Below are 19084 nucleotides of genomic sequence, written 5' to 3' on the forward strand. Positions count from 1 at the left end.
ATTGTCTAAATAAATAAATATTGTGTAAATAAAAATAGYTTTGTGCAAAACCAGGTTATTCCTATATTACCAGCTGAGACCACCAGTCATCATTCTAAAATAAAACCTGAAACTACTCAGGTAAAATCAGGATGAAAAGTTGTACTCACCAGGATAGAAGAATGGATAAACAATACYATTACTGTTAATGTCATAAAGCAGAATAATGAAGCAAATACAAGGCAAGATGAATTTGAATAACTTTAATGCCTAATGGTACTTCAGTCCAATTTTGTTTTCACAGTCTTGTGAAAGTCTTGTAATAATTAAGAATTATAAATTAAAATATTCCTATTTTTGTTTGTGAAAAAATTTCAAAATGGGATAATTTCCCCTTGGCTTTTTTTCCCCTTAAAMATTAAATTAAATTTTAATTAAAGACTGATCTTGAAACCTAATGTTACTTTATACTTTTGTCAAATATACATTTTGATCCAATCAAGCATATCCTGTCTAGCTTCTTCAATATAAGGTTTATCCTGAGGTTTCATATCTTCTGGCTTCAACTGTGCAAACCCATGAACTTGTCCAGGATAAACTTTAATTTTATATGCAACTTTACAGTACTGTTTCAACTTCTCCTCCAGTAAGGTGATCTGTAAAAGAAAGCATTTTTCCCTTATGTTGTGTTTTTTAAAGTTTGCCATTTGTCACATCACTACATCTTTGCCTTTTCCCCATTGGCACACTTGAAGCACACTCTATTGCTCAACAGGTAAGAAATTTTAATATAACACTAGATTAGTTTTAAAATGTACAGGTGAGTCTAAGAACCCTTAATAGGTACTGCAAAGATAGTTTGGTAAGTCTCCTTGCCCTAATGAACAGGTGCATTTCCATTCAGAGGCTTAAATATGGCTTGAAACCTAATTTTTAATCAGATCAGGATCTCAAGATCTCTCATCTAAAGAGAACATATTCCCTAAATCTAAGAGATTCTCGATCCAAAATATTTTTGATTGGCTTAGTAATGAAGTTTAAGAAAACACAGGATTTTTTAGTTTATTGAATAGCAAAAAGAAAACTACTCCTGCACAATCTTCTGATGTTCATGTACACCCACACACACCCACAGTACTAACCATATGATTAGGTACCTGTACATAGGCACATTTTTGTGTTCATTTCAATTGGAAGGATTCTATCTTACCATTCCACTATAACTATTTGTGCACAGGCAAAAGCTGGAGTGAAATTCAGTACCAGAGTTTAGGGGAGTGTTGGCAACTTCTATATAGCTTATATCTATTTGTATGGAATATACAAAAGCTCCTCTGTACTACAAGTGCTACAGTCCCAATATCAAGCACTGAAAAGTTACAAAATAGGAGAATGATCACCGATTTTGTCTGTACAAGCTTAATTCTGCTGCCTATGCAGATTAGACAGTATTGTGGTTTATTTCAGGTTCGTGTTATTTTTTTCACAGATCTCTRTATTACTCAGTGCAGAAAATTGAGGATTTTTTAAATAAGTTTAAGAAATTCCTTACAAAAGCTACATAGATAACATTGAGGTTCGAGAGAGAGAACTTGAGGAGAAGAAGGTATGGCTTCAATGTTTAATTTCATGATGGAAAAGATTTATGAAATGTGAGAGCCTAGAAGAAGATTCTGTCATTAGAACAGGTGGACAGTGAATGAAGGAGCAGCATATTTGAGGTGTAAGTCAACATACTGAACAACACAGCCAAAAGTGAATATTGATTGGCTTCTTCATTACCGGAGAGTACTGCCAGTTCCCCAGTTAGACCCCCATTACYACATAATGAGCTATTCCAGAGGAGGTATGTTATCATTGTCATTGGAGAGAAGAAATTTAAACATTGAAGAGGACTCCAGTTTCCTGTGCACACATTTATTCAGCCTCTCTAACAAGCTTATGATAGGAGCTATGTAGAAATATAGATGGCAGTCAGAAGTCAAAATAGAGTCCACAAGTTGCAATCATCTTAGTTGAAATTCATGACCACTTTTCTGACACAGTTCATTTGGCCTTCTTGTACCCAAAAGCAGTTAGTCATTGGGTCTATATCATTCAGAAAGTTCRGTTGCTGGGCTGAAATTATTTTTATCTCTTCAAAGTCCAGACTCATATTCAGWGGTTTAAGTAACTGACCTCTCATCCACAGCAGTAGTACCCAAGTTTCTGGTCTGTTTGACTCACATCAGATGTGTCTCACTGCTTAATTTCAAACTCCACTTGCCCAGACACTTGGAGACCATCACTGGTCTTTACTGCATTTCTCACCTCAAAAAAGATGCCTTTGAATAAGTATGATCACCTCACCTCAGTAAGATATGAGGAAGTTGAAATATAAGAAAAACAATCCAAACTGTCTGATCTTTCATATCAGAAAATGTTTTCTAGCAAGCGAGGATTTCTGCTATGTAGGATAGAAGAACTCTGGGGAAAGAAAAATCATTTCTAGCACAACAACTTACCTGATCATAAGAAATAGTGTGGTCTTTCTCACCAAAAATGAAAAATGTGGGATTTAGTAGATTGTATCTTTCTTCAGAGTCCCTAATTATTCCTATAATGTATTTGAGAAACAGTCTRTTAGTGAGGTAACATTCTTGCAAGATGAATGGCAATATCGAACACAAAATTTCTATTTATGTTTACTTCTTAAGTGTATTTTTTAAGATCAGGATAGTTGCTATTCCAATAGMGAAAAAAAGCATTTGGAAAAAAGCATTTCATTTCAGTGAAAAGAAATAATTTTTCTGGTTTACACCAGTCTTAAATTTTGACAGCAAAAAAATGTAATATGAAAATAAATTAGGATAATTAAAATCTGCAACTCATCTTTGATTGAGCATTTACAGAAATCATTATAAAGCAATAACTAGACTAAAAACTATATATAGTCATATAACTCYATGTAAGTTTTCATGTGTTCTACACTACCATAGAGCGACACCCCCGTGTTTAGTTGAGGATTTTTCAGCATCAGGTGATGTACTGCCATTCCACCCCAGGAAAACCCAACGATACCAATCTTCTTTGCACCGCATTGTTCCTTTAGATACTTCAAGACAACATCAGCTTCCCTAAGACATATAAACAAAAGTGAACTAAGGAATCTATAGCAGAATACATTTGACAATCTAAAAAGTAAATTGAAAGTGAGAAACACGTGAAATTTTCTCCATCTACAGCCCAGATCATTTAAAACAAAAATATAATTTCAACCTGAGATCAGTGTTTCTACGTTTGAAAGGGGAGTTAACATAGCTAGTCCTAGTTTAGGGAAGTAGCCATACACAGGTGCAGGTACATACCTGAATTGTCACCTGCTCCTCTGTTTTCAAAAGAAGTAAATTTTTAATTGAATCAGTTTGTCTAGGACAGGACAACTAAATACAAGACATATCTGCAARTAGAACAACACCTTGCATTATGGACTGTAGGAACAGATGAGCTTCACTGTGCTCTCTCTGCTRAGTCCATGTATTTAGAAAAGGAATCACCTTAGTCTGTCATTCCTGTTGTATGAGCTAATATTAAAATATCCTACCAAGCCCACATACAACAACAGCATATTAAATTAATAATTAYTTAAAATTAAACTGTCAGTAACTATAATATTTAAAAAGCAGGTATTGCAAAAAAATATGAAAAGTGTTTTTAAGGTACACTAGAGCAGGTCAAACTTTTAATTAATTTTTTGTTGCTGATTTCATAAATCTCAATAGTTTTATTATCTACAGAGTTATCTGTCAGAGAAATTTAAATGTAGACTGTATATATTAGTAACTGTATTTTCAAAACCCAGGTATATTAGAAGGGTTATCACAAGTTTGGTTAGACTGACAAAAACAGCAGTTTSATAATGGTATCATCCATGATCTGTGTGTCTTACAGGCTTGCAGCTGTGGACTGCACTGTGAATGAATGGGCAGACTTTCTGAATTGGTTTGTTTGGAAGGGTACTAAGTCATGTGTGCATTAACAGGATTCCTTGTGCTCTGAACATCTGCCCATGTCCTTGAAGTCTTAACTCATTAAGACAGTGCCTGCATATCTGTAYGCTACAGATAGGAATTTTTTAGGTAAATGTTATCCATTTGTCTTTTCAAAAAAWTTAGTCACACAAGTACTGCAGCTATATGGTCAAAAGCTGTGCTGAGAGGTGTCAGAGTTAGGCTRTGGGCACTGGGACCTCCTGAAAAGATCACAGGAATATTTTGTGGCTTACAAAATGGCAGCTGAGTAATTGAGTGTCACTCTGTCCACTATTATCTTCTGAAGTTCTAGACTGTGGTAATASACACCACAATAATTTGCCGGAAACAATAATGCCTCCCATATTTCAGGTAAGGTTTGTTATCGACACTGCTGTGATCTACAGATAGCAGTCCCTCTATTACATATATTGATAAAATCAGTATCATTTATCAGGTGTATCTCAGTTTTGGGGCAATCTTGCAAATTTTGATCTGGTGCTGCTCAGGAGAATACTATCTACAAGGGAGAAAGCAAGGATGGGCAAATGACAATTGGCAGATTACACAAGGGCTCTCTGAAGAGTTTTCCTCCTTATCCTGAGGAACCGGAGGCAGTGTCAGCACATCTGTGTGAGAGTGCTAGTAGTTCATAGCCTGTGAAATACTGGCTATGGGCTTGTGCAGTCAGTACAACATAGTTAGGAAAGGGCCCAGGAAAACAAGACTGAGACAGGAACAATAAGTGGAGTGATAGGTAGRGCAAATGATCCTTTCCAAATCCCAAGATGGTGCCTAAAGCCATAGAAGAACCACCCAGAAAGAGCAATCGTGTATGCAGCCAGCTTGCCCTGCTGCAAGGTGCTGCTTTTAACATTTCAGAAGCACACAAATTCCCCTTGTTTGCTGCATGCTCTTTAAAATTCAAGCACAAATGTACATCTTACCTGTCTACTTTCATAGGATCATGATCTTTCATCCAGTCAGCAAAGTCAGCCCAATGATCAGTAGTTTTCCAAGGCTCCTTCCCCTTGAAGAAATCTGGGCAGATAGCTCTGTGTGAGACATAGAACCAAGTCAATCTTCAGGTCCAGATGGGAAGAAACTATGCATGTCTGAATAGTTTTTAATCTCTTTTCTATCCCAGAGTACTCATCTATATGATTGCTATCTGAATCATAATCTAATAATTTATTCTGGTAAACAGCAGAGCTAAAAATGTATGTCCTTCTATGGAAAAAAAAAAGAAAAAAAAAACACAAATGAACTCCTTATTTCCATAGGCATACTGAATACAGCAGCAACAGGATTTAAAAAAGAACCCTCTTGATTCTGTATAAACACATTGACTTAGTAAAASCTAAAGCAACTATTAGTATTGGTTGTACTCCAGAAGGTTTAGTTTTGAAAAGCTTATACAACTTAGACACATACACAGACCTTTTTTTGTCTGTGTGTAAAAGATAGACATGTCCATCTTTTAATCACCCACAATGCYAGATAAGCACAAACGCTGCCACTTCATGACTGTCCTTGTACCTTTTTACTCAGGTGGCCATTTGTGATTGGTCTATTTTAGTAGCTTTGATGCAGTTGCCTCCTGGGAACACCTCATCCCTTTGTGTTCTGTTCACTCAGACTAAAACGGTATGGTTGCCCCAGGCAAACGGAGAACATCGTGTGCTATGCTTAACTCTGGGCCTAGTGACCTATTTCTTAAGAGTGAAGACAGTTGCTTACATGTATCCATGAACTGCTACTAAGTCAGCTATGTATCTCATGTCTGGAAAGCGCCATCCAAATATATCATGAATCACAAGCACAGCTTTGTCTGTGAAGAAAGATGGTTTACAAATGTATGCCTTGATGTGCTCAATTTGTACTTCCTGTCCAAGGCACCTGTATTGAGATCTTTCTCCACTATCATATAGGAAATGATTGGCCATTTTGAAACCTAAAAAAAGAAAAAGATAATCTGTTAATACAAGATTAAAGTAAATGGGAAAACGTGATCTGCAGAATGTAGTTTTGTAACTTCTGTAAGTAACTTTCACCTCTATGTCTGAAAGAAGAAAGTAGAAAAACTCAAAAGCAATGTTCTAACGCAGAATAGTTCTTAATCTATTATATGTTACCAAGCTGAAAAAAAGCAAAGTTAATCAATCACAAACAACATATATGTGTAGGTACTGACTATAATACCACGTTTGTTTTGCTCTCTTGTAACTCTRTCAATACTGGTGTGAAGCAGCTGCTTCAAATGTTATTTTCTCCCCAGACATATGGAGAGAATGATCAGTCCTGGCAGTCATGTGTGTCTTCATACAGAATCACATGCTGGTTGCACTGAATTATGTGATGGGTAAGGACCAGARCACTCAACTGCTATCGTGTTCAGTGCTTCTTTCAGTGCTGCTCCCTACTAGCTATGTGTGTGTTCATAGCAGCTACAGATCATCACAGCTGTTCTGGGACCCCATGAATCAGCTGTAATTAGTGAACAGCTGCAATACTGCTTTGCAAATTAGATTCCAAGGCCTTCCATAGTTCCTCAAAAGGGAGTGCAAGAAAACAAACACAGGTACAAGTTACATTCAAAATATTTGGGCTTTCAGGAGAGTATTTGTCTCTTCTCCAAAAATAGCACTTACAAACAAGACACTAGCTGTGCCAGAGAGATTAAAGTCAAAAGTCCTTCCAATTTTATATCCCCGGAACATGGAATGGACTGTGGAAAAAAATAGAATGTGATCCTGTAATTAAAAGTAGTGTTGTAATGCATCTGTACAAGGAACCCAATTAAGTCTGCAAGAACAGTGTTAATTGTAGCATTTTCCAGCCACGCRCTGACATTGAAACAGTTCTTGGGGACATGTACCCACACCCACATATACATTTTGACTTTCTCAACTTCATAATTTCTATATCAACCTATTACTTCTGCTAGAGTAGTAACACAAGTTTCAGAAAACTTTCTAGCCATCTTGGAAAGGCGGAAATTTTCTCATGAAAGTAAACCTTCATCAGCTCTCCATTAACCACAGCAGCAGAGAACTAGGTCTCGCCMAGTARTGGGAAAGCCTAGATAATATGGACACACTGTAAACTGTGATGCACATAGATTTAGCAACGGGAGTCAGTCTTGCAGAGACTTTGCACAGCTTTCTTGTGCCTACACAGTGCTTCCCAGCTTGCATAATTAACTGAGGTTCAATGACAGCATCAAACTTTTTCTATGCATTTATATTACCTTCTACCCAAGGTAATCAGCATTCCCAAAGTATAATGCAGAGACACTATTCTTCTTCATCCTCTGCCAACCCTGGGGCTGCTGTCATTAGATCTGGTAGGGCTAGCACTGAGCTTGAACAAATATGCCTGATTACTCCTGTAACTCCCAGCTATAGGAGTGTGGGGTAGAGATACAGAAACTGGATGAATGCAACTCTGCTGATTCTGGAATTAAGCTGCTTCAGAAATATCCATGAGAGGAGTGATCTTGTGATCTGAGTAATCCTGCAGATAACTGAGAGATRATTACATTTGTTAATTGTTTCTCCTACCTTGCTCAACATCTGAACAGCAAGGTTAGTTCTAGGAAGCATGGAGTAGCCTGATCTCCAGGACTCAAAACTCCATGGTTTTGTCATCTTATGAAAGTAGTAGTTGTAACATTCCTAGTTTAGGTCCCTCATAACAGGCCTACAAATGCTTAAGTCATCTGTTTATGCGAAAGTACTTTCTACCTCATTTCTCTTAACCTAAGATTAATCATCGTGTTGAAATGTTAAGATACTGCTTGGAGAATTCACAGGCATTCCCCAGAACAGCCAGCTCTGCCAGCTTCTCAGATGGCAGCCAGAATCTTACCTCTCTGAGGGCTTTCATTCAGAAGGGCACAACCTGTGGTGTCCCCTTCAAGGAAGTAGTGTTTAGGAGGCATTAAGCTTTGTAGTAGTTGTGAAACAGCCTACTGTATATATTTTGGTTGCTTCCCAGAAATCATTTATTTGGCCTATCTAGATTGATTCTTAGCCAGCTGCCTCTTCTCCAGGCTGTGAAGAATGTTAGTAAATAGTCAGCCACACCTGACCGGCTTGTGAGTCTTTGATGGGATCCTGTTTAGTCAGAAACTTTATTTGCTCCCTCCCACTGTRTGGCATGGTGAAGCAACAGTGTAGGATATTTCCTATCTCTCCTGCCTCACCTCATTCCTTCTTCCCACCAATCTTATCCATTATGCTTTTCCTTTTCCTGCTTTTCCTGTGCCACAATTCCAAGCAGGCAGAACCTTTTTGCCTTTATACTCTGCTTCTTATTGCTGAGCTCTATCACAGAGACATGAGGTGTGGCAGAAAGCTAGGAACAGGCAAAACTGCTGCTAACAGGGAAAAAGCAATGATATCTACAAGTCTGCTGTCGCCCTGCTTCTTAAGAGAAGGCTTTCTTACAGCTTTCCCTTCTCACCAGTTCTTCCGCTGCTGTTGCTTCTTTGAGTTTCTCACTATCATTTAAGTCTTCTGCAAGTAACATAAAAGCTAAAGAGAGTTATTTAGTATTACCACAAAGGAAAGGTGGGCTCCATTGGGCTGTAGAACAGACCCAAACTACTCATTTTTAAGAGGTAGGAAATAGCACAGTTAAATCTTGTTGAATCTTAATTTTCAATAGAAAGAAACAAATTCTTACCTGAGAAATGGGGATAACATCCTTTAAAACACAACCATGTACAACTGAGGAAAAGACAATGATAAGGATATCTTCCACTTCTCAGAAAGCAAGGGACCTCAAATTGCCTTGCCTTTTGCTAACACCTCTGACTAGTGATTCCAAGATGTAACATTTCTGCCTTCTTTCCTGAGTCCAGTGATAACATTTCAGGATTGAAATAAATTACTGCTGGGGTTTACATGCTTCAATGGACCAAACAAGAAAAGGAATGGGAATTCATTACTGTAAGGGCAAAAAAGAATGATTATAGTCTTCTAATCTAATCTCGCTACTGCTAGACATAAATTGCTTTCCAGTAATTCAGACAGAAAGTGTCCAAACTGTGACTGAAGTAGGATGTCTCTCCCAAAGTCAGATAGTCTTAAAAGCTTCAGGTGAACATACTACCTCCCTTGCTTATTTGTGCCAATGTATGAGCATATTTAGAATGAAAAATATGCTTTTAAATATAGGAGCTGCTGTCAGAAAGAAATAAAGTAGAATAAAATCAGTGACAAAGAGGATCAGAGAAGGGAAGAAGAGAGAAACAACAGGCAGAAATAGTTGTGTTCCCAAGGCTGAGCATCATTTCTTTCAGATGATGCTGGATAAGACAACAGATGCCATCATTAAGGCACCTATTAAGAAAAGGATAATACCTAGGATAAAAAACAATTATTTCAGTATTAAACAAAGCCATGGACCTGTGTGCACATCATGGGAGATATGCTGGGAATCATGAGGTGTCCTCAGAACTGCTACTGTGCCACAGCTCACAGCAGACATTCAGAATGGAATTCGTCTTTCCCAAAGTTGACAACCTTATCCACTCCTTAGTACTTCTTTGTGCAGCTTTTTACTGAATCCAAAATGAAGGTCTTTCTTTAACAGTGATTTTTTCCTGCAGTATTTTGTGCATTTTCAAAGAGATATTTCTAATTGCTTAGCAATTTCAGATTTCTCCCATTCAATGCAGTTGAAAGTCTTTCTCTGCTGCTAACTCCACCTTTGTGGATYAGTTTGCCATCACATACCTGCAGTACTGGATTCTGTTTTAGCCCAGCTCGCTGCTTCTGTTCAGTGAGATACCAGCTAGATTTCTCTAAACAMAAAAAGAAGAAAACCAGTTCCGCTGACAGTGTTGCTCCTCCTGCTGCTGCTGCCTATCCAGTTCCCAGATGCTGTTAAACTCTTCTGTGAATTTTGGAATTGGGAGCTGAGGAGGAGTACTCCAGCCAACCAGACAGGAAGGGGTGGAGACAGACCATGCAGAGAGGCAGGGTTCAGTAAGCTCCACTTGCCTTTTACTTCACCTTTTATTATTTGTTATTTCAAGAGTTTAGAAAGCAAGATGCACACTGATATTTGCTAAACAGCACTTACATTTTCATGCCTTTAAAGTGTAATTCCTAACAAAACAGTGTGGAGAAATTGAAAGGAAGACTGATGAGTCTTCTTAGTAACGTGCCTCAGTTTTCTGTTAAAATTTCCCTTCCAGACCTGTGCAATACAAAGTTAATGATATGTGTGATGTAGCTATTTAAGATACTGGAGAACCTCTAGACCTCAGCATTTATAGCTGAGACATTTATCATCAGTCATGTATTTCCTGGTGCATTGTTAAGTTCAGAGATGCATTTTCTTACAGTATGTTCATGCACTTTTATTGCCAAAATAATTGTCTTTAATGGAATTTGTGCTGAATTAGGATGAATCTTTCCTGGCAAACTTAATAGCCTAAAAGATTTACAGAAATCTCCCCAGCACATAGATTAAATCTATTTCAACCACACCCACAAGTATTCCCAACAAGTCTAAAAGTGTTCCAGGTAACTTTTGATTAGACTTGCTTTCAACAAGTTAGAAACATCTGACTCTGAACTGCTTATTGCTGATGGTAACTTGTTGAAATTTTCCATTCTCATTTTTGTAATGGCCATGTATGCACGGACTATTAGCTTTGCCTTTGGATTGATACCTTCTATGTGTTTAATTTTCTTCTCGTGTGTGTGTGTATTTGTGTGTATGTGCTTGTGAGTGTGCATATGTGTGCAAAGATGYTGGGGAGGAGAAAAGAAAGAGACAAAAGAGCTGAAAGAAAATGACAATGTTATTTCAAAGAAATGATCAATAAATAATTTTTTTTCCTAACTGTATACAACAAGCCCCAGCATGGCTCTGTAGATCTTGAGCAGTACTTTTTGTGGTAGTGACTTTTTTGCAATTGAGAACCATGTAATACGGGTTAGATAGTTGGATATATTGGATTCAGTTCACCCAAACTTTAGACATGCACAACATGGATGTCTATATGTCAGCTACATGTCTACACTCCTACAGTTGTCATTGGGATTTAGAGTGTGATTCACACTCCATAGGCATCTTCTGTAGGATGAAATGAACAGTCCCCTACATGCCGCCAACTGTACTGATCAAATCATCACTGATTTTAATGGCAGCCTACCCACCTAGCGCAGATGTAGATTACTGAACTGCACATCATAGACCAGGCAAGATGAGTCCCACCTCTATGCTGCTGTGTGAGCTACATGCTGCTGAGAATTAAGGCTTGTCACAACTAGACACAGAAGGTGGGTTTTTTATGTCCTGTCATACCCGTGAATAGCTTTGTGTATAGGAGTTTAAGAAACCTTTAAAAAYACTGCTTGTGTTTCAAGGGAGGGTAAGGAGAGACATCACTGAGAACAACCATTTTATACTTTGATCTTAACAGAATCTGGCTTGAGTTCAGTCTAATCCCATCTGAGTGTGCATCTTGCAGTCAAATTCACAAGACTGAAGTACTGTTTTCCTACCATGACCTGCAGGGTTAGGGTCCATGCAAGCTGCAGTGCACTGTTGGAATGGAATGGGGCTGCACAGCCAGGTATCTGATGTGACATGTAATTGTGAATGTAAACTTGTTTTCATGCCTCACATCTCTTTGGAGGTGGTTAGGGTGAGAGCAAAGGACTAGCTCTGATATAATGCATGCCTTTACCTGCACACCRATTATGTTTGACGTGCAAACTCCAAATCACTTAGGTCTCATACGTGAGAGTTTATCACCTTCCCCATAAGACAGAATCATCCCTATAATGGACTCCAGGGGATGGAGTTCATTGCACACATATACTTCCTACAGTCTCAGGCAAGTTATAAATTTAATTTCTATGCCTGTGGTGAACTTCTCTATTTTTAGAGTTTCAAAAAAAACCCAAAAACAAAAAAAAAACAGCCAAGGCCAACAGGCTCACTTGTTCAAACAGACCTTGCTCCTTTACCTGGAAAACAGCTGCTTCTCTGTTTTTTTTTGTTTGTTTGTTTGTTTGTTTGTTTGTTTGTTTGTTTTGTTTTGTTTTGTTTTTTCTTGTTTTTCCTTGAAGGTTAGCACCAATGTAATTGCTTCTCTTGTTTTTACAAAAGTGGTTGTGGTACAGTGAGTTCTCCTGGGTGTTTGCTGCATTTTTAGCTGTGTGTTAACATAAGAAACAAGACCATAGGATGTGCAAGCCTGCTGGCCTGGGGCAAAATAGAAGGGTATTTTCTCCCAGATAGCTGCAGTAGACAGAGACCCAGAAAGACAGGAGTGCAATTCTGGCCTCTAGTGCAAAAGGGAAAGAATCTAATGGTAGAGACCAAGCGACAAGCTTAAACATGTCTCATTTACCCTCACCTAGGTATTTCGAGTGCTGCTGGTAGCAACAGACTGGTCAGAAAGTTGAAACCATAACAAATGCTATATTTATGTTGTGAAAAACCTGTTCAAAGCAACCTGATGAGTGATGCTGTGCTTGCAGCCTCAGCCTACAGACACTACAGACAAGGGAACAGGGATAGCGAGGTACCCCCTCACCTGTAAAAAGAGTTCACTGTGGTTTTGTGGGCAATAGTAGCCCTGTAAAAAGGTTACTACTGTTGAGGATATCTCGTAGTGGCAACCAGTAAGAAGCTAGTGGAGAGGCTAGTAGGAAAGCTTAGGGGAGAGGCATGGTTGGATAGAGGACAGAACACATCTGCTCTGCAGGATGCACTCTATGCCCAGTATAGGCTCTGTGCCTGGGACCTCAGCTGAGTAAAAGGTGTCCTGTGGGACTTGATATTTGGCTAGCAAACATGAAAGGAATGTGGCTACAGGAGGGGAGCATAGCTAGTCCCTCTCACACAACTTCACGAGGAAGAGAAGGCCTAATTAGTACTCTTGTRATTTGGAGATGTGTTTGTGTTTCTTGTTTCTATGTTATTCTTTTCCCTCTATCCAGTAAAATGCTGTGTAACTAAACTCATCTATTGAGTCATCACTTGTGAGTGAAGAAATATAGTTTAACAATCTGGTTTCATTTTCCAGGCTTCTTCTGGCTTGAGGATCTACTCAGTGCTTAAATAAAGACCTTTGGAAATTGAATCAACTCTTGTCACTGCAGTTCCTGGTAGGAGAGTTGAACATACAGATAATTTCACTGTTATCAGTGGAAAATTAGTCTCACACTTACAATTTTGTTCTTTACCATTTACCTAGCATGGTACTCTGGAGTTCATGGCTGCCCTTGCCTGCAGCATTATAAAAATCTCCAAGAATTCTCTGATTTTGTTAGTAGTGAAACATATCTCCACTCCTTCCCATGCTTTTCCTGTGTCCAAGAATAAAGTTTCAGAAATCTCTCRTCTGTGAAAGTGATCTTATTTGCTTTGTCTAGTGGGGAACTTATGGGCACTGCTCTATATAAAGCAAAAAGACAAGTCAGCCCTTATATCATAATCCTTTTCTCCCTAAAATCAAAAGTGTGGCTCTGACCACAGGGACATAAGGATGATGTGCAAAGAATGCTTTAAATATGTATTTTCCTGATTTGCTTGTTGGTATGTAAAGTAAGGTGACCCAACAGCCTTTGGATTTCTCATACTGGTTTGGATTAATTTTTATATAAAATAAATGATGAATGTTTAGTTTCAAATTTCCTGTTTTTGCTGAAAGAGCTTGTGAGGAATCTAAGAGGGTGTGTTTTGTTAACTTAATAGAAAAAGGGTGGAGTGTAACTTTAATTACACTAAAGCAGTAAAAGGAAAACTTTTTAAATTGTGTGGGTGACGTGCAAAGAGGCGTATTAAWATTACCTACACTGTCCAGGTGTTTTTCTAAGTTGTTCAGTAGCTCATCACTTTATTTAAAAAGGCTTCTACTGGAATTTCAGTACAAGGCACATGGTTCCAAATATTAATGAACATTAAAATCTGGGGAAAATGGTATAGTTTTGGAGAACTAGCTGTATGATATTAATAAGCAGTCAAGATCAGAGGCAGCATCATTGTTGCACTGAACACAAATAGAGTCAGAAGCAAGTCAGTAGAAATGAGATTACATAGATATGGATAATCACATAGATTAAGGGCTTAGTTCCTTRTCTATAAACCTATCTATTTTTTGCATAACATAAGAAACACTGAATTTATTTCTTAACAAAAATTTTGTATTTTTCTCTAAAACAATATGAAATTAGAAAAAATGTTCCTTTCAGTTATCCAGCTTTCAAACTATTACCTTCAAGGATGAATTTATTCCACATATTTAGTCATTGAAAGAATCTCTGCCCCATAAAACTTTGATTTAAAAGTACATATACTTGGTCTGTTTTGTTCCAGCGCACAAGGCCTCTTTTTTTTTTCTTTTTTCTTTTTTTTTTGTATGTGTTGTCTCCTTAAACAATATGCATCTAATGATCTAATGCCCTTTTTATATTTCAGGAACCTCCTGGGATTAATCAGCTAGATGGGAATCACTCTGTTTGCTTGTAATTGAGGGCCTGTTTACTCTGAGATATAAACATGATTTTAGTCTTCAGTATAAATAAATTGTCTTAGACAAAAAACTGCCAGCAGATTTTACTCCACTTTTCAGAAGAGGCAACAATCATGAGTATAAATCTGGCTTCTCCTCTCTAAACASCAGGTATGTATTTGAACAGTTGGATTTGACTGAGATAGATTTTCCAAGAGAGCCTTCTTAAAGCCAAGAGGTTCCCAAAATTTTTACTTATATATGATCTCCCATAGGCTACACATCTTCTTGATGAACATTCAGGCTTTTTCCTCACAAGTGGAAAAAGTGGAACTTCTGGTACTGTCATTAACTATTAAACAATTCTGATAAAGATGCCTATATTAAATCAGAGTTTCAAAGTCCAACATTTTAAAAAAGATTTGCAAGAAAARATCCCTTCTTCCTATGTTTGCTCATCTTGAAGAGTCCTGTTTTGCAAACATGTCTACACATTAGTAATCTTGGACTGAATCCAGGCAGCTTTGGACTGTAACCCACACAGCAATACAGATGCCCAAGTCCAACATCAAAGCAGCAAGTTTAAAGAAAGTGGATATGAGAGTTTCTAATTACATTATGATACATAAAATCAATTCAGGCAATCAAGATATTTTATCAAATGCACTTGCAGAGAGCACATGTTCTTATCCTTTCTCTAAAGTGACATTAAGAACTTTGGCCTAGCCCCAAAAATTACATCTCAGTGTATTCCTACAAATTGTTGAGCCTATGCTCAAAGTGAGGGTACTTATACACAGTCTGTACTAGTTTAACAAAACCAGTTTCTCAGAGCCCCTTAGTATAAGCTAAAGTAAACATGTAACAGAAGATCTCCRGAGAAAGGACCCAGGCTGTGCAGGGGCTTGTCCACTGTGTTTTTCCCGCTCCCCYGTTTCCTCCTCCCTCTCCACCCCACACATATAGGCAACGTATATCACATATGGAAGGGAATACTTGAACCACAGAGTCCAGGGAGACTGCAGTCACTACAGTCTGGACAGATGGACTGCYGTCCATACCGTCTAGTTCACATAGTATAACTACTGCATATGCCATCAAACATGACTATGTAGAAGAAGTTATTCCTACTGCCTACCTAGCAGTTAAACCTTCTCTACAGTTTATTTGTATTGGAAAGCAGCTGTGCCAAAGAAGACTAAACTCCCAAGCTCCCTGCTCCACAGCCTGTTTGTGAACTAACAARTTTCAATCTGGAGGGTTTGGCATGAAGAAAAGCATGAGTTTAACCAAGAAACATCAAGGCTTTATCAGATTTGATCTTAGAAGGCTGATATTATAACCTCCAATCTTCAGAATTTCCTGCACGCTGCTTCTTTCTACTGTGAAACAAATGGACCTTAGATGCCTGATAGACCCATGGAGAGGCCTCAGAAAACTAACAAGTTTTCTTGGTCTGTGAGGCAAAAAACTTAGGRCCTTATTGAATCATTTGCAAGATTCCTCTCTCCGGTCTTTTGATTTTCTGTTTTTCCCATAGGAAAGTATACAGAGAGTGGCTTGTCTGTGCTTAGCTCAGTTCTCAAGCCAAGCTTGTTTGTTCATCATAGCCTGTTCTCCTGGTTCAGAAGGAAAACTAAAACAAAACCTGAAACCCATCACCACCAAGCTGGAATTAAATCCTCAGTCACCTGCCTTTCTTCAAAGAGATTAACAATACGCAACACAACATGCTAGTTTCCCCAGAGTGCTGTGCTTGCCTCTAGGTTTGTTTGGGGAGCTGAGATCCATTTTTTTWAAATGAAATTACTGCTTAATTCTCCCAAGCCAGCCCTCAGCAGGTTTTCTTTCCTGCTTCTGCAAACATTCCCATAAGCCTGGGCACAAGCAGTGAGCAAGTTCTCCAGGGTGTGGATGATCTTCAACCTAGTTAACTGGATAAAAAAAGAGGGGAGGGGGGAAGGGAAATTAGCCATCTTCTTCCTCAAAGGAATCACAATTTGTCTCTTAACATCATGAACTCTCATGAGAGCATATAGACTGACATTCATGGCATACAATTTTCCTGAATGTCCACACTAAAATTTTCCTGTGTCCACACATCTTGGATATGATGGAGACGGGAATAACCATGTGGGAGGAAGTCTTAGGTAGGCTAATCCTGACAACAGAACCCAAGTCTTTCTACCCAAAACACATGCCCCAGCCTTGCAGATAAACATGCCAGGTCAGAGATTCACATTTAAGCTCCTGTTCCATTTCTCACATTCATGAAGAGACTACCCCATCCGGGACCAAGGGGAAGGTCTTACTCTCTTGGTTACTTGTTTCTTTCACTGCTCTAGGAGACCTTGTATCTGTACAGTCACTTCCATTTTTGTTCAAAGGGAATATGAATTCTAGCTCCTCYCATTCCAGTCAGATACCAGTATACTATCAGCAACACTCCCTCTCTAGTTTTAAGCAGAAATAAGTGCCTGCTACTGATCTCTTCTCCTGAAATTTCTTCAAAGTGCCATCAAAATTGAATTTTCATTAGACTGATTTTTCCAGTGATACATATTTATTATTAAAAAAATCCTAGTTGGCTTATTTGTGTTCCTCAAAATTAAAACCTATGGTTTAGCCAAGCACAGTCATTTCTCCATATCATACAACAGTAATGGTAAGTTCTATCCTCTAAGAAAAGACATAAATGCCAATATTTTCAAACTTAAAACTGAGGGCTAAATTAATTCCTCGGGACAACTACATATTCATGTGAGCTGAGAGCAAACAGTAAGCATGATATGAGTCAGAAAAACAGCAATGAGACTGCACATTTCTCAGTCAACTGGTGAATGATGCAAATGTAAAGTTAGAAATTAAACAACTTTCTGCCTTTGCATTTGCAATTAAGGCTATTCATTACCACAAATTATACTTTTGTAACAAGGCCTGTTGTAACTTTTTTTACTTTGATGGAATAAAAAGGTTTTGTGAAGGCTGGAAAACAACTATTTTCCCTAAATGCAAACTAGATTCTGCACATTTCACCTGGGTATAGTTCACAATGATATTTATAGTATGTTATGTTCATCTTTTAGGCAGTCAAAGTACTGGCACATTGCTTACTCCTAGACACCTCCCAGAGCATCTGCCGACTTAAAAAAATATTAGGAATTCTTTATATTCTTTAGATAAGATATCTTTGAAGAACACTTCTTTCTGCATATCTCCCAACAACAGCTGAAAACAACAATTATAATCTTACTGTCACAATCATAACCTTCCTATCTCTTGTACTAAATGCCTCTCCATTCCTCTTTTACAAAGGGGACTTTTTTTTTCTTAATAAGAAAAAAAATCTCCAGATTTAAAAAAAGGACATAACTGAGTTGCTGAAGAAGCCAAGCTCAAGCCAAGCTCCAAAGAGCCAAGCCAATACATGTCCCAGTCTACAGTGCACTCCACTTTAATCAAGACTCAACTCATTTTACTCCCTGAGCTCCATGAGGGATTTTGATTTGTCCATGACAACACTAATTACAACATGAAAATTGCGTCTATACATTGGGTTTAGGACAGACATAGAGTTGGGTGAAGATTTGCATCTTTCAACATCCAACTTTGATTAAAATATAATCATACTAAATTAGCAGAAAAGAATAGGCAAAGAATCTTACATAGTATCTTTAATTATACGTGACACTAAAGTGCAGAACATTAGTATATACCTTTGAGGAGTAGGCAGATTAATATAGCATCTAGAATATGGTAGCTGAAGAAAGTGTGAGTGATGCAAATATAGATTTAAAAACTTGCTAAAGTGTAATTATGTTTTAATAAATTATTTGTTGCTCTGCAATTTATAAATAGAAGTTTTCCAAAGGAACAAACTAGATAGCTCTRGATCCCTTCTCTCTTGACTTACTTGTATTTCCTCTTGTAATTGCAAGACAAATGCTGTTAGTGAGAACACATCAATTCACACATGCATGATGCTAAGTAGGACTGTGCTGATGGGCTGCCAAATTAGATCGGATCCTTTAGGGCTAAATTCACAACAGACTCATTGAATGAAAACATTTAGTGTGTCAGTGTTGGAGCCCTAACATACCCCTGTGTGGAGTGCTTCCTGCCTAGATCTCCATAGGGAACTAAAGTCTTCCTCCTTCTTCTTGACTTTGGAGTGCTTGATGCAGCCATGAGGATATTTTACCAGGCTGTATTTTGCATTTCCTACATTTCGGTCTGTGCCCATTGGCACTTGTCCTGTCACTAGGCACCTCTGAAAAGAGTCTAGGTCCAYCTTCTTTACAGCATCCCTTCAGATATTTATGCATATTGGTAAGATTCCCCACACATAGACACCAGCCTCCTCTTCTCCAGGCTAAACAGATTTAGCTTTCTCAGCCTTTCCTCATATAAGAGATGCTCCTGTCCCTTAGTCATCTTAGTGGCGATTCGCTGGACTTTCTCCAGTAGCTCCATATCTCTCTTGTACTGGGGAGCCCAGAAATGGACTCAGCCCTGCAGGTGTGGCCTCACAAGGGCTGAGTAGATGGAAGGGAACATCATGCTGCCTGCCTGGTCCCAGAAATGCTCCTTTTCATCCTCAGTCACTCTC

At 38.2% G+C, this 19084-nt stretch overlaps 1 protein-coding gene across 1 annotated transcript; it reads right to left on the reverse strand.

Moving 5' to 3' along the window:
* Window positions 1–455: 455 nt before the first annotated feature.
* On the reverse strand, window positions 456–5935 carry LOC146594700 (carboxymethylenebutenolidase homolog). The gene is made up of 5 exons (XM_085307077.1): window positions 5730–5935; window positions 4937–5044; window positions 2953–3095; window positions 2484–2575; window positions 456–635 (listed from the first exon to the last, which is right to left on the reverse strand). Exons 1-5 carry the CDS (start codon window positions 5933–5935, stop codon window positions 456–458), a joined length of 729 nt encoding a protein of 242 aa, XP_085163203.1.
* Window positions 5936–19084: the final 13149 nt, after the last annotated feature.

The sequence above is a fragment of the Rhea americana genome, unplaced genomic scaffold (assembly GCF_003343005.1).
Source record: "Rhea americana isolate MKP2758 unplaced genomic scaffold, rheAme1 scaffold_251, whole genome shotgun sequence".
Classification (NCBI taxonomy): domain Eukaryota; kingdom Metazoa; phylum Chordata; class Aves; order Rheiformes; family Rheidae; genus Rhea; species Rhea americana.